Source organism: Heterodontus francisci, chromosome 13, assembly GCF_036365525.1.
Source record: "Heterodontus francisci isolate sHetFra1 chromosome 13, sHetFra1.hap1, whole genome shotgun sequence".
Lineage (NCBI taxonomy): Eukaryota > Metazoa > Chordata > Chondrichthyes > Heterodontiformes > Heterodontidae > Heterodontus > Heterodontus francisci.
This window is the reverse complement of record NC_090383.1, coordinates 67,343-83,816: the sequence shown is the minus strand read 5'-3', so window position 1 is coordinate 83,816 and position 16,474 is coordinate 67,343. Positions and strand designations below refer to the sequence as shown.

Below are 16,474 nucleotides of genomic sequence, written 5' to 3'. Positions count from 1 at the left end.
GAAAAAAATCATGCTTTAAGCGAGAGGGACATAATATAAGAAGTAAGAGCAGGCGTAGACCATATGATCTGTCAAGCCTGCTCCACCATTCAGTACGATCATGGCTGATCTTCAGCTTCAACTCCACTTTCCCGCCCTCTCCCCATATCCCTTGATTCCCTGAGAGACCAAAAATCTGTTATCTCAGCCTTAAATATATTCAACGTTGAAGCATCCACAACCCTCTGAGGTAGACAATTCCAAACAGTCACAAGCCTTTGAGTGAAGAAATTTCTCCTTACCTCAGTTCTAAATGATCAGCCTCTCATCCTGAGACTGGGTCCCCATGTTCTAGATTCCCCAGCCAGGGGAATCGGTATCTGTGTCTACCATATCCAGCCCCTTCAGAATCTTGTATGTTTCAATGAGATTACCTTCTAAACCCCAGAGAATATAGACCCAATTTACTCAGCCTCCCATCATAGGACAACCCTCTCATCCCAGGGACCAATCTAACTAACTAACATCCAATCCGCTGAGACCATTCTCGAATCTAAGGAGTTTTGAAAATTCACAACTAGTGCATTCAGTATCACTGCAGCTACCTCTTTCAGAACCCTATGATGTAGGCCATCAGGTCCTGGGATTTGTTGGATTTTAGTCCCTTAAATTTCTCCATTCCTTTTTTTCCCTCTATTTAATATTATTTTGTGTTCCATCCTCCCGAGATGGCTTTAGATATGGAGGATGTTTTCTGCTAAAACTAATTTTGTAAATTCAAATATTTAAAATCACAATGATGTATTAAGGAATAAGTTCAACATTTAATTAAATTAATTGTGTATATAGAGTTACACTGGTTAGAATTTAATACTTGAGTTTATTTAAAGGATTTTACATCAATGTTAACCAATGTGCACACATTGGCGGTGAAGCTATAATGATGCAGTAGAGTCCAGCATCTCATAGTTTTGGATGCTACTTTTAAAACTGACATCTAAGCTCCTTGGCTTAAATGCATATGTTTTCGAGTATGATTTTTTTTAAAAAGCAGGCAACGTAAAAGGGAACTTGAAAATCTTCTATCGAATGTAAAAGGATAGTTAGAGGAATGGTGGGGCTAATTAGGGGAAAACATAAATAGCCTTATAAAGGCAGAGGGCATGACTGAGATACTGAATGAGAATTTGGCATATGTCTTCACAAAAGAAGAGGATGAAGTTAATGTCGCTGCAGTAAATCTAAGCTGCACTCCCTCCAAGGCCAATATATCTTCCTCAGGTGGGTTGTCAAGAACTGCTCGCAGATTTCCAGGTGTCGTCTAACCAGGATTTTGTATAGCTGAAGCATGAGTTTTACCCCCTTGTTTTCTATTCCTCTAGATATAAAGGCCAACATTCCATTAGTCCTTTTTAATATTTTCTGTACCTGTTCATGGCATTTTAAATGACCAGGACTCCCAAGTCTCTTGGGACCTCCACTGTTTCTAACTTTTCACCATTTAGAAAGTACCCTATTCCGTCACTTTTAGATCGAGTTCTTCAATGAAGTAACAGAAAGGGTTGAAGACAGTGCAGTAGATGTATACATGGACTTCAAATGCATTTGATAAAGTGCCACATGACAGACTTATTCGGAAAATAGAAGCACATGGGATTAAAGGAACTGTGGTAACTTAGGTACATAACTGGCAGAGAGTAGTGGTGAACTGATGTTTTTCTGACTGGAGAGAAATATGTAGTGGGTGTGCCCCAGGGGTTGGTATTAAGTCCATTGCTTTTATATATAAATGACCTGGACTTCTACGGGGAGTACAATTTTGAAGTTCACAGCTGATTCAGAAGTTGGCATCTTGGTAAAAAGCGAGGATAGTAGCAGACTTCAGCAGGACTTAGAGTGGTGAAATGAGCAGATCGATGACAGATGCAATTTAATGTGGTTAAGTGTGAAATGAAACACTTTGGGCGGAGCAACATGGGAAGTAGTGTAATCTAAATGGTACTATTAAGAGCGGGGTGCAAGAACAGAGGGACCTGGGGATGCACATTCACAAATCTTTGCAGGTGGCAGGGCAGGTTGATAAGGTGGTTAAGAAAGAATATGGGCTTTGTAAATAGGGGCATTGAATACAAAAACAAGGAAGTAATTCTAAACCTTTACAAATCTCTGGTTAGGCCTCATCTGGAGAATTGTGTATAATTCCGGACACCACACTTTAGGATATCAAGGCCCTGCAGAAGGTACAGAGGAGGTTTGCCAGGATGATAACCAGGGTGAGGGATTTCAGTTATGTGAGGAGACTACAGAAGGTGGGATTGTTCTCCTAAGAGCAAGACAAGTTATCGAGTCATAGTCATTTACGGCACAGAAGGGCCATTCAGCCCATCGAGTCCATGCCGGAAAGTGGAGGAGATTTAATTCCAAATTAAATTTAAGGGGAGTTTAATTCAAAATTATGAGGGGTTTTGTTAGAGCAAATAGGGAGAAACAGTTTGCTCTGCCAAGTGAGTCTGTAACCAGAAATTTAAAATAATTGGCAAAAGAACTAGAGGGCAAATGAGAAGTTTCATTACACTACCTGAAAGGATGGTGGAGTCAGATTCCACAGGAACTTTCAAAAGACAATTGGACATGTACTTGAAAAGGACTAATTTACAAGGTTATGGGGAAAAGGCTGGAGTGCAAGGTTAAATTAAACAACTGTTTCAAAAAGTCAGCACAACAGGACGAATCACCGCCTTCTGTGCTGTAAGATTCTGTGATTCTTATTGAGCAGTTCCATAGCACAGCTCATTAATGTGCTCTGCCACCGTTCATTAGACCCAGGTTTAAATCTTGGCCTCTATTCACATTAGCAGACATTTTCTCTTATGAGGTGAGTTTCTGAGTTTAGCAAGGTCGTTAAGACCCAGAAAAAAAATGCAGGCAAGAGTTTCAAGTGCACCTCCTTAGTAGCAAAATCAAGACTGGCATGTGGTCATGGGTTATCCCATGGAGAATTGTTTGACTGAGAGACTCATCAGAGACAGTGCAGGCTAAGTGTAATCCACAACCCTTCCATATTTCCCTTTGCAATGTCTTTCTCACACAGCACTCTGCTGCACCAGTACACAATCCCATGTTCTTCACTGTCCATTTGAGTGGTATTTTTGAGGTAACTGTATAAATGCCCTTTAATCGTATATCTTAATTCAAGTTTGCCTTGTCTGGCTTGAATTGAGCATGCCCAAATTTTTAAGAGACTTAGAAATTTCCATAGAGTTATACATTGAGAAATAAGAGAAGTGTTGTTATTCTGTAGTGTTAACAGAAAACCTCTGGGGTGAGGAGGAATTACATTATATGTTAATCGTAGAGGTTTTGGAAAGTGGAACAATATCCTTAAATGGCAAATTTTTGTGACCTTTATAATCAAGCATCATAAATAACCTTCTGGTCAATAAACCCAAAAGTACCATGTTCCATTTACAATAACAGCTACTTATATTGATATAGCACCTTTATAGTAAAGCATCCCAAGGCTTTTAGTTATTAGAGTATTAGTTTGGCTCAGTGGTTGAATTCCTATCTCTGTGTCAGAAGGTTGTAGGTTCAAACCCCACTCAAGGATTTGAGCATGTAATCTAGCCAATGTACCTTGAAATTTTTTTGTGCACTCATGCATTAACTTAAAGGAGCTGACTTGTCACAGGCTGCATGAAAATTTTCAGGTTGCTGCACAGCTACGTAGTTTGGAAGGAATGTTAAATCCAACCTAACACTTCGTTGCAGTACAGAGGGAGTGCTGCATGGTTGTAGATGCCTTTTTTCAGATGAAATGTTAAGTCCGTCTGCCTGCTCAGCCAGAGGTACAAGATCTATGGTGCTATTTGAAGAAGAATAAAGTAATTGTTCTAGCCAATATTTATCCCTTAACCTATACAACCAAAGCAAATTATCTGGTCATTTGTCTCATTGCTTTTTGTGGGAAATGGTCGCAACCTCACACACACACACACACACACACATACATTCACCCACACACATATACAAAAGAATAGATAGATAGATAGAGAGTGTGAGAGAAAGAAAAGGGTAGGAGGTACTTGGAAGTCCAAAGTGAGGTAAGTGTTCGTGGTTTACAGAATATTGTTGAGTCGTCTCGGGAGGAAAAGTCTTTTTAGAAGTTGCAGGCCTGATTATTCACAGTCTTGAACTTGTGGAGGTATTGTAGAGCTCTAGTGGCTCTGAACAGGCTCCAGAAGCTGGCCGAGCGCGTCTACCCTGAGGCACAGTGTGGCTTTCGTGCAGAGAGATCGACTATTGACATGCTGTTCTCCCTTCGTCAGATACAGGAGAAATGCCGTGAACAACAGATGCCCCTCTACATTGCTTTCATTGATCTCACCAAAGCCTTTGACCTCGTCAGCAGACGTGGTCTCTTCAGACTACTAGAAAAGATCGGATGTCCACCAAAGCTACTAAGTATCATCACCTCATTCCATGACAATATGAAAGGCACAATTCAACATGGTGGCTCCTCATCAGAGCCCTTTCCTATCCTGAGTGGTGTGAAACAGGGCTGTGTTCTCGCACCCACACTTTTTGGGATTTTCTTCTCCCTGCTGCTTTCACATGCGTTCAAATCCTCTGAAGAAGGAATTTTCCTCCACACAAGATCAGGGGGCAGGTTGTTCAACCTTGCCCGTCTAAGAGCGAAGTCCAAAGTACGGAAAGTCCTCATCAGAGAACTCCTCTTTGCTGACGATGCTGCTTTAACATCTCACACTGAAGAATGCCTGCAGAGTCTCATCGACAGGTTTGCGTCTGCCTGCAATGAATTTGGCCTAACCATCAGCCTCAAGAAAACGAACATCATGGGGCAGGATGTCAGAAATGCTCCATCCATCAATATTGGCGACCACGCTCTGGAAGTGGTTCAAGAGTTCACCTACCTAGGCTCAACTATCACCAGTAACCTGTCTCTAGATGCAGAAATCAACAAGCGCATGGGTAAGGCTTCCACTGCTATGTTCAGACTGGCCAAGAGAGTGTGGGAAAATGGCGCACTGACACGGAACACAAAAGTCCGAGTGTATCAGGCCTGTGTCCTCAGTACCTTGCTCTACGGCAGCGAGGCCTGGACAACGTATGCCAGCCAAGAGCGACGTCTCAATTCATTCCATCTTCGCTGCCTTCGGAGAATACTTGGCATCAGGTGGCAGGACTATATCTCCAACACAGAAGTCCTTGAAGCGGCCAACATCCCCAGCTTATACACACTACTGAGTCAGCGGCGCTTGAGATGGCTTGGCCATGTGAGCCGCATGGAAGATGGCAGGATCCCCAAAGACACATTGTACAGCGAGCTCGCCACTGGTATCAGACCCACCGGCCGTCCATGTCTCCGTTATAAAGACGTCTGCAAACGCGACATGAAATCGTGTGACATTGATCACAAGTCGTGGGAGTCAGTTGCCAGCATTCGCCAGAGCTGGCGGGCAGCCATAAAGACAGGGCTAAATTGTGGCGAGTCGAAGAGACTTAGTAGTTGGCAGGAAAAAAGACAGAGGCGCAAGGGGAGAGCCAACTGTGCAACAGCCCCAACAAACAAATTTCTCTGCAGCACCTGTGGAAGAGCCTGTCACTCCAGAATTGGCCTTTATAGCCACTCCAGGCGCTGCTTCACAAACCACTGACCACCTCCAGGCGCGTATCCATTGTCTCTCGAGATAAGGAGGCCCAAAAGAAGTGGTTGTAATACAGCCCATAGCTGGTGGTGTATAGTTTGTTGCTGGTTAGTCTCAAAGTCACTTTGTGATGTCTCTGCTGTAGTCGTCGTTCAAGTTGAGCAGGGTTCATCTCTTCCGATGAAGGGTCACTGACCCGAAACGTTAACTCTGCTTCTCTTTCCACAGATGCTGCCAGACCTGCTGAGTGGTTCCAGCATTTCTTGTTTTTATTTCAGATTTCCAGCATCCGCAGTATTTTGCTTTTATTTTAGGGTTCATCTCTTGCCTGGCTGGATCCTTCAGATAGCTCTTGGCTGGACAGCTGGACAGGCTCTGTGAAGTTGGCTTGATATCTGTCTTTGTCTCCCTACTTCCCTCCCTCTCTCCCTCTCTTCTTCTCCCCACCCCCCCCCCCCCCTCGCACCCCCTGCCAGAGGGCTACCTTTTAAGGTAAAAATCTCTCACATTGGAGTTTCTGTTAGAAGACGCATGGCCCTCTCCTCTGTGTGACTACACGATGGGCCAGAATATGATAACCATGGTTATTATTTAATGTTTGAATGGGTACTATTCTTTTATAATGTTGCTACTTCACACAGTCAGTTGCCAGCATTCGCCAGAGCTGGCGGGCAGCCATAAAGACAGGGCTAAATTGTGGCGAGTCAAAGAGACTTAGTAGTTGGCAGGAAAAAAGACAGAGGCGCAAGGGGAGAGCCAACTGTGCAACAGCCCCGACAAACAAATTTCTCTGCAGCACCTGTGGAAGAGCCTGTCACTCCAGAATTGGCCTTTATAGCCACTCCAGGCGCTGCTTCACAAACCAGTGACCACCTCCAGGCGCGTATCCATTGTCTCTCGAGATAAGGAGGCCCAAAAGAAAGAAACTTCACACCCATTCATCCTGGTTTTGGCTGTGAGTCAGACTGTCTCCAGCATCCTTTGTTAATCTATTCATGTTGATAACAGTCATAAATATGCAATAGCCCTCCTTTCAATTTCAAAGAACTATTTCAGATGAGGTTAACGAGTTCCATTTTTGCAGGCAAGTTTGATTGTTTCCGGTACAGGAGGGGGTCTTGCAGCTGCTACTCCATTTTAACTGTTGTTCAAGTGTCCAAGTTCTTGTGATTTAGCTTTAACAGTTGACTCTTTAACTTCATAATTCCTCCATTTCATTTTTTATTTCATCACGGCTCCTTCCGTGCATGACACCTACCACAAATTGCAGGGATGTGTTGAAAGTGGGGGAGTTGCTTTTTAAAAGAGCTAGCACAGATTCGATGGGCCAGATTTCCTCCTCCTGTGCTGTACTATTCTATGATTCTGTGATAATGGCAACAGTTCAATAAATAGTTCATTAACTGTATAGCACTTTGGAACATCCTGTGCACATGATAGGCACATATGCGCATTCTTTTTTTTTATCAGAACGCTCCAGGTATTATATAATGTTATTTGTGATTGTAATAATGTGAGCTGACTGCACAGTAGATACAAATGTTTTTCTCCTTAAAATTAAAGATTCATTTTTGTGTGATTATGTTCTGATTTTCTTGATTTCTCATTGTCCTGTTTTCAGATGACTTATTGATCCCGCCCCAGGACACAAGTGCAGACCTCACGGATGTCATGGAACAAATCAATAGTTCTTTCCCAGTTTGCAGCCGTAAGTACACTGATTGCTGCCTTCTATTTATTACACTTGATTTGTAGTCCTGTTACCATTTTTCTTGCACATGTTAGAAATTACTTCAAGCACTAAAACCTTCATAACCATGACGTGCTTTGTATTAATGATTGACTGCATCTGCCCTTACTAGCTGCAGAAACTCTCATTTCGGAAGGAAAGGATGAAAATTAAGGCAGGGTTTAATACAGTCTTCAAACCATAGCTTAAAGCCTGGCTCGGGTATAAAATTAAAACCCGACTCGGGCCAGACCCGACAACAGCCAACCTGACCCGGGCCCGAATCCTTGAATTTTTTTAATTGCCCGAACCCAACACTTAGTCGGGTTTGGTCGGGTAGCCAGGCTTTACTGCAGAGTGCGGAGTCTGGACTGCATGTTTCCCGCCTTGACGTCCAGAATGTTCATTTCAAGATTACTTCCCGGAACAAGGCAGTACTGTCCACGTCCAGCCTGATCCAACCCGAGCCCGAATGCTGGACCCGGAAGAGAGGCCCGACACATGTTAGCACCGCAGCCTCACAGCTCTAGCGACCCACGTTCGATTCTGGGTACTGCCTGTGTGAAGTTTGCAAGTTCTCCCTGTGACCACGTGGGTTTCCATCGGGTGTTCCGGTTTCCTCCCACAGCCAAAGACTTGCAGGTTGATAGGTAAATTGGCCATTGTAAATTGTCCCTAGTGTAGGTAGGTGGTAGGAGAATTGTGGGGATGTGGTAGGGAATATGGGATTAATGTAGGATTAGTATAAATGGGTGGTTGATGGTCGGCACAGACTTGGTGGGCCAAAGGGCCTGTTTCAGTGCTGTATCTCTTAAAAAAAAAAATTGTCTCCATAAAGTATACAAAAATACTTGTCTGTTTCTGAACAGAAATGCCTCCATCTACTATCAGTGGGAGGACCTTCAACAGCCTCAGTCCTACGCTTTGGAACTCCTTTCCTAAACACTCTACTTTTCTTTCTCCTGTTGCCACCTTCTAAAAATGTATCTCTCATACTAAGCTTGCATATGCCTCTCTTAACATTCAGCAAAGTCTTCTTGCCCAGTTGGAATGTTTTGCATTAAAGTTGTTATAGAAATAACAGTTGTTTGTATGCATTTTCAATCTTAATCTACCAGTCTCCCACGTAGACCTAACTCCATGAAAACCACAGCTTTTTTTCCTTACATGCTTTAATCTTTTTGCTGCCAATTTTCCGCAATCGCAATGCAGTTTCTCTAGCCTGCAATAAATATTTAGAACAAATTATTTTTAAACTGAACATCATAAAATGTGACTGTGTTTTGTAATAATCCTTACCTCAGCTCGAAAATATCTAACAAATTATTTCAAGGAAACACTGTGTAAGCAAAGATTTTTTTAGCATAACTGTAGCAAGGTATCACTGTTGCATTTTGCTTGCTGCTTCCAGTTGATTTTTTTTATTCATTCGTAGGATGTTAATGCCACTGCCCTTGAGAAGGTGGTGGTGATCTTATTGCAATCAGCCTGTGGATAGTAGTAGGAGCAGGAGTAGGCTATTGTATCCTTTACTAACTTCCTGCTCCCATCTCCACAACTTACTGTGCTTCCTAACTTAGTGTCATCTGCAAATGTGTATATACAACTCTCTATTCTTTCATACAAGTCATTGATATACATAGTGAAAAGCTGAGGCCCCTGTACAATCCCTGGGGAACACCACTGGTCACATCCTGCCAGTCAGAGAACTTTCCCTTTATCCCTTCTCTCTGTCTCCTACCCTCCCAACCAAGTATCAACCCATGTTACAAGACAGTTCTGGTGGTATCATTCTGGAAACCGTACCCATTTTACTCTCCCTCTGGCTAATTATTAATGCATCATCTTGCCTCTCTTGATTCTCCCTGGAGTGGCTGCTACCACTGGCAAGAGGGTATAATTTCAGCATGACAAGTTAATATATAGAAAGTCCACATACAAATGTGGACATAAGAATTTATACTGAATATACAGTAGTGATAGAGGAAAAGACTTTAAAGTAGGGATTAAATTACATCTGTGTGTACTGGGTCAATTGCTCACCAATTAGAAATATGAAGGCAAGGCAAGTAAATTCCCTTCTATGTTACTCAAGGAACATCATGCCCGAATTTGTACATCTATTGCTCATTAGTTGACATCATATCACAAACCAAAGTATCACAGTTAAGCAAGGTTTTACAGATTAAGTAGATTGGACTGCAGAAAGGTAGGGGAACCAAAGTCAGGGCTCCTTGGATGACAAGGAAGATAGAGAATATGATGAAATTAAAAATGAAGGGTGTATGATGCATGTCAGGTGAATTCAAGTGAGAACCTGGCCAAATACAATAAGTTGAGAGGGGAAGTGAAGAGGAAAATAAAACAGGCAAAGAGAGAGCATGAGAATAAAATGGCAGTATACATAAAAAGGAACGCAAAAAGCTTCTACTGGCATGTAAATAGTAAGTGGGTCGTAAGAGGTGGGGGGTGCCTATTGGGACAAAGAGTGTAATATATGCTTAGAGGTGCAGGGCAAGGCTAGAATACTTAATGAGTACTTTGTATCGGTGTTTATTGAGGAAGAAGATGCTAATGAAACATCGGTAGAAACAGAGATGGTAGAGACAATGGATAGGGTGAAAATTGATAGGCAGGATGTATTGGAAAGGCTGGTTATGCTTAGAATGGATAAGTTGCCTGGTCCAGATGACTTGCATCCCAGGTTGCTAAAGGAAGTGGAAGTGGAGAAAGCAGAAGGGCTTGCCATAATCTTCCAATCTTCCCTAGATGCAGGAGAGGTGCCAGAGGATTGGAGAGTGGCAAATGTGACACCCTTATTCAAGAAAAGCTGTAAGGATGTTCTTAGTAACAAGAGGCCAGTCAGTTTAACATCAGTGATGGATAAGGTTTGAGAAATAATAATCAGAGAAAAAATCAACAGCACTTGGAGAGTTTTGAGTAAATTCAGGAGAGCCAGCATGGATTTTTAAAATAAAAACAAGAAATGCTGGAAATACTCAGCTGGTCTGGCAGCATCTGTGGAGAGAGAAGCAGAGTTAACACTTCAGGTCAGTGACCCTTCTTCAGAACTGACAAATATTAGAATATTATCTCTTGCCCCACCCCCCACTTTACTTGCTTAAAATCTTTTATATTTCTAATATTTGTCAGTTCTGAAGAAGGGTCACTGACCAGAAACGTTAACTCTGCTTCTCTCTCCACAGATGCTGCCAGAACTGCTGAGTATTTCCAGCATTTCTTGTTTTTATTTCAGATTTCCAGCATCTGCAGTATTTTGCTTTTATGGATTTTTAAAAGGCAGATCATGCTTGACTAATCTAATAGAATTTTTTGATGAAGTAACAGAAAAGGCTGATGAAGGGAATGCAATGGATGTTGTCTATATGGATTTTTACGACCAAGGCAGGAGTAATGTACTGCTAATTCAGTCCCACTACTCCACAGGTCATAGCATATCAAATAAAGTTTTCCACCTACTGAAGATTAGCTAAATTAAACACTTTATTTCCCCCCGAGAATAAAGCACACCAAACCAGGTTTCTTCAAGCAACAACAGCATTAACTATTTATTAGAAAAGAAATAATTGGTCTCAACTACTAATGAGATAAATCTATATGAAAATCTCCATTATTCCTTAACCCTCATGTACACACACATACATTAAAAAACAGTTAACCAGGGAAAAATGATTTTTGGTTTGCAGCTGTTCCTTAGGAATAGAAGGTATAATAAAAATAATTGAGTTTATCACATTCTGGTAGGATGTTCTTGGTATGGTGAAGTGTCCCAGAGTCGAATCGTCAGATGCCACTCCAAGTCTCTCCAGGCAAGGTTAATGAACAGTCTGTGATGGGTAGGCTTTCAAGGCAATTTGTCTGCATCAGGCATCACGCAGGTCTTTCAGCTGGGGTGCAGCAACTGGTCTGCTTGGGTTTTCAAAAATATCATTTTAGCAATAGAAGCTTTCTTGAGATTTCAGGATCTCCCAAAACACAGGAGGCAACAGAAGCTGCTCTGGATGCAGGGATTCTTCATAGACTGGAGGCGATAGGAGTCTGCCACCTTTCAAATGCAGGATTCCTTTTCAAGAGATGCAAGTCTCCTTTACAGAGAGACGTAACACTTTTCTGGGTCTTTCTCTCTTGCTCCAGGCAAGTCAAAGCAAACATTTCAAATGTCTCCCTTTTGTCCAATTCACTGGCTTTTTAAAGGGTCCAAGGTGAAAAAAGAACCTTCCTGAACATGGTCATATGTCCAGGCACAGTGTCTTCCCCTGTCATTCAAATGCTGTTCTTAAGAAAGGTCAAACCCCTGTAGTTTCCTTGAAATTGCTGGCTTTCCCACCCTTGTACAAGTTCAACTTCCTTTCAAAGCACCCATAAAGTTAAGTTTTTTTAATGAACTTCCTTTCAAAGCATTGCAATAATTCCAACTATTTGCAGGTGTCTTCCACTGAGCAAAAATCCTTTTCTTAGTTTTTTAAAAACACACAAGAATTCGAAGTTCTGAATACAAAAAAAAACCTTTGTAACAGGATTTTAAGAAAGCATTTGACAAAGTACCGCATAAAGGGTTGGCTAACAAAACTAAGACTTATGAAATATGAGGATCAGTGTCAACTTGGATAACAATTTGTCATAAGGACAGAAAACAGCGAGTCATGGTTAATAGTTGACAATGGTGTTCCCCAAGGTTCACTGCTAGGACCACTGCTATAATATATATATATATATATATATAAATGACTTGGATATTGGAATACAGAGTAAAATTTCAAAATTTGCCAATGATACCAAACTTGGAGGTGTGGCAAACAGTGAGGATGATACCAATCAACTGCAATAGGGCATAAATAGGCTCACAGAATGGGCAGATAAGTGGCAGATGGAATTTAATACAGAGGAGTATGAGGTGATGCATTTTAGCAGAAAGGATAGGGAGAGACAATATAAACTTAAAGGCACAGTTCTAAAGAGTGTGCAGGGACAGAGGGACCTGGGGGTTCATGTGCATAGATCTTTGAAGATGGCAGGACAAATTGAGAGAGTAATTAGCAACGCATATGGGATCTTGGGCTTCAATATAGAGATATTGAGTATAAAAGCTGGGAAATAATACTGAACTTTTATAAAGCTCTGGTTAGGCCACAACTGGGGTATTGCATCAAATTCTGGTCACCATACTTTAGGAAGGATGTGAGGGTCCTTGAGCGGGTGCAGAGGAGATTTACCAGAATCGTTCCAGGATGAGAAATTTTAGCTGCAAGGTTAGGTTGGAGAAGCTGGTGTTGTTCTCCTTGGAGCAAAGGAGATTGAGGGGAGATTTGATAGAAGTGTACAAGATTATGACAAATTTAGATAAGGTAGACAGAAAAAAAGCTGTTCCCATTAGCTGATCGTACAAGAGCTAGGAAACACAGATTTAAGGTTTTGGAGAAGAGATGTAGGGGCTATGTGAGGAAGAACTCTTTTACACAGTGAGTGGTAATGACTTGGAATTTGCTGCCTGCAAGGATGGTGGAAGTGGAGATGATTAATGATTTCAAAATGAAATTGGATGGGCACTTGAGGGAAATAAACTTGCAGGGCTACAGGGATAGAGCAGGGGAATGGGACTGACTGGTTTTCTCTACATAGAGCTGGCATGGACTCAATGAGCCGTATGGCCTCCTGTGCCATTATGACTCTAAAAGGGATTACTCCTGAACCCACTTCCTGTAGAGTGTAGTGAACTATATAAGCTTGAAATCAGCGGTGAAGTTTAGAACATATCTGTTCCGTTAGGATGCTATCAATGCTCCCCATTCATTCAGAATCAGAAAAAGGATATCAATATGCATTACAGCTCTTTGTGATTGTGTTTTTAAAAGGGATCCTGATGGTGATATACCATCTCTTTCACTTTATTATTTAAACAACTTTAACTAATATATGTGTTTTTGCTTCCTCCTACACAATCACAGCAAGTTTTGCTACAAGTCAACAGGTAAGAATTTTTGCATGCTCATATAAGAAGTTAGATTTCAAGTGTGGGCTGAAAGAAAGGGGGAGATTGGTAAGATGCTCCCGTTTACCCAATCTCATTCAGCCCACTGAGGTGAGGTTCCCTCACGGTAGGAAGGAGCAATTGCTGAGCAAATCAGTGTAAGTCATTCGGAAACACACCTGGTTGCTGCGTGGCATTATCAGAGGCCGGGAAGAGAGTTCAATTTCTCTTCACTTCGACCTGTAAGCTATAGTATTGGCGAAATTATTTGGGGGCAGAGGGGGAGTTTTGCAGCTACTGATTACTGAAACAAAAAATTCATTAGGAAATATGGTAACCCATGTGCTGACATTTGGTTGTGTTACATTTCTTAATTTATTCTTGGGATGTGGGTGATGCTGCAAGGCATTGTTTATTGGCATTCCTCACTTGCCCCAATGCCATTAAGCGTCAGTCACATTATGTGAGATTGGAGTCATAGAGTTATACAGCACAGAAACAGGCCCTTCGGCCCATAGTGTCTGTGCCGGCCATATAGCACCCAACTTTTCTAATCCCATATTCCTGCACTTGGCCCGTAGCCTTGTATACTATGGTGTTTCAATTGCTCATCTAACTACTACTTAAATGTTGTGAAGGTTCCTGCCTCCACCACCTCTTCAGGCAGTGCGTTCCAGATTCCAACCACCCTCTGGGTGATAAAATGCTTCCTCAAATCCCCTCCCAAACCTCCTGCCCCTTACCCTAAATCTATGCCCCCTGGTTCTTGACCCCTCCACTAAGGGAAAAAGTTTCTTCCTATCTAAGCTATCAATGCCCCTCATAATCTTGTACACTTCAATCACGTGTAGACCAGACAGATGGCACATTCCCTTACCTGCAGTGATCTTGGTAAACTACATAGCTTTTATAAATTGCCAAATTTTCTCAACTTGTCCTGGTGGATTTTGAATTCATGATCTCTGGCTTGCTACTCCAACACTACAACCACTACACTGCATAACTCTCAAATAATTTCTAACACCTCATCCAACAATCAGCTTTGTTCAGAAAAATGCATGGATTCTTAACTATTATGCATGTACAATCCCTTCTATTTGAGCAAATACTGTCACATACTTCAGGATACACTTACTAAAGGTATGTTTAGTGCTGAATGTCTATTTATGTTTGGTTGTAGTGTCTGAAGTCAGGAGCTGAAATAATAGTGCGTTATTTTACATCTCACAGGTAATGATGTAATAATATGTTCCACACAGCAGACACCTGCATTGAGACAACCACTTCCTGTAATGACCAACAGCAGTTGTGAATAATAAGGAAACTGAATGGGACCTTCAAAGAATTATCAGCTCCACCAATTTGTCTCACCGAAGGAGCTCACCTCTGAAGACGCAAAGACTAGTAGTTTTAACTATTGTCTGTTCCTCTTTGCTTCTTTTACTATGCAATAGTAAAGTAATGAAGTATAAAATATTGGACTCTGGAAAAAACGTGCCATTATTTGTTTAAACATGCAGCATTTGCAGTGGGGGGGGGGGAGGGACTTTTTATCACTTTTTACTACTTGTGTGAGAGAATACTGTTGGGAAGTTCTCAAATTGAATGTGCATTTTACAATGTTTTAAAGAAAATGCCACTCTCTCTAAATGCCACCCTCTTGGAAAAGAGAGCCTTACATATGTGTCTCTGAATGTTGGCTGTGTGCCTAAGAAAGTAGCTTATTTTGAAGTTCTGCCAAAGTCTTGCAAATATGGGAAGGGAGGTTTGCTTCTCTTCAGTGTGAATTTCTGTGCCCAAACAAATGTTATGAATAGGATAATTATTTTAATGTATTGTAACAATGTAAAGCCATGACCACCTTTCTACCTCAGACCCTCCTTCCTTCAATAGTGGATCTTCTACTGTGCATTCCCTGGCATACAAACTTTTCATTCCTATCAAAACAAATACATAAAGGGTCCAAGTATTTGATCTGTAGTGTCTTGGTGGCATCACTTTTTTGTGAATCCTGTAAAAATTTAATGAGGATCAACCCAATTTCATACACATGTTAACACACCCCCATTAATGATGTGATTCCTGGCCATTAGGTAGGCTGCACCACTACACTGTAAACTTTCCCATCCTTCTTAGTTCAATAATTAATGTTATACTTTAACATGTAAAGGCACAGTGTTGTCTTCTAGGTATACAGGCTATATCTTAAATCCTGATCACAACTGACATCTCTATATATTTCAGTCAAAATAAAGTTAATCTATATAATACAAAAACAGAAAATACCTTTTGATTTTTCTCTGTGCGGCTCCAGCTGTTAGAGTTATTTTGTAACATTAATAATGTTCCCTTGTTGGTAAGGCAAGGCTTATGGTTGTTTTCAAACTAAAATCTGCACTGGTGTTAATATTAAAATTCATGTAATTGTATTGTCCTGAACAAGATGAAGCCATCAGACTTTCTGATAGCCACACTGGATACCAAGGATTCTGGTAACAGTGGAGGGCCTCAATTGGCTCAATCTCTCAGCATTTACTTGCACTTATACTTCTTTCATCAAATGGCACAAAACTACTATTTCACTCCATGAGCTTATAGTTTTCCACAAATCAGAATGTAATGTAAACTGTCTTCATTACAAGAGTAGCTTCAGTTGGATGTAAATGTGTCAAAAGCAGTTCAGAGAAGGTTTACTAGACTAATACCTGGACTGGGTGGGTTGTCTTATGAAGAAAGGTTGGACAGGCTAGGTTTGTATTAGCTGGAGTTTAGAAGAGTAAAAGGTGACTTGATTGAAATCTATAAGATTCTGAGGGGTCTTGACAGGGTGGATGTGCAAAGGATGTTTCCCTTTGTGGGAAAATCTAGAACTAGGGGTCACTATTTAAAAATAAGGGGTCGCCCATTTAAGACAGAGATGAGGAGAATTTTTTTTCCCTCAGAGTGTTGAGTCTTTGGAATTCTCTTCCTCAAAAGGCAGTGGAAGCAGAGTCTTGAAATATTTTTAAGGCAGAGATAGATACATTCTTGATGAGCAAGGAGGTGAAATGTTATTGGGGGTAGGCAGGAATGTGGAGTCAAGGTTACAATGAGATTAATCCTGCTCCT

General features: G+C 41.4%; 1 protein-coding gene across 9 annotated transcripts in view; it reads left to right on the top strand.

Moving 5' to 3' along the window:
- LOC137376165 (utrophin-like) overlaps nucleotides 1-15,627 on the top strand; it is a 904,611-nt gene extending 888,984 nt beyond the window's left edge. For all 9 annotated transcript variants that reach the window (XM_068044198.1, XM_068044197.1, XM_068044199.1 and 6 more), the window contains 3 exons: nucleotides 7,270-7,356; nucleotides 13,344-13,366; nucleotides 14,597-15,627. In XM_068044198.1, coding sequence (XP_067900299.1) covers nucleotides 7,270-7,356; nucleotides 13,344-13,366; nucleotides 14,597-14,608 — 122 coding nt within the window. In that variant the 3' untranslated portion in view covers nucleotides 14,609-15,627. The remainder of the gene's footprint in view (nucleotides 1-7,269; nucleotides 7,357-13,343; nucleotides 13,367-14,596) is intronic.
- Nucleotides 15,628-16,474: the final 847 nt, after the last annotated feature.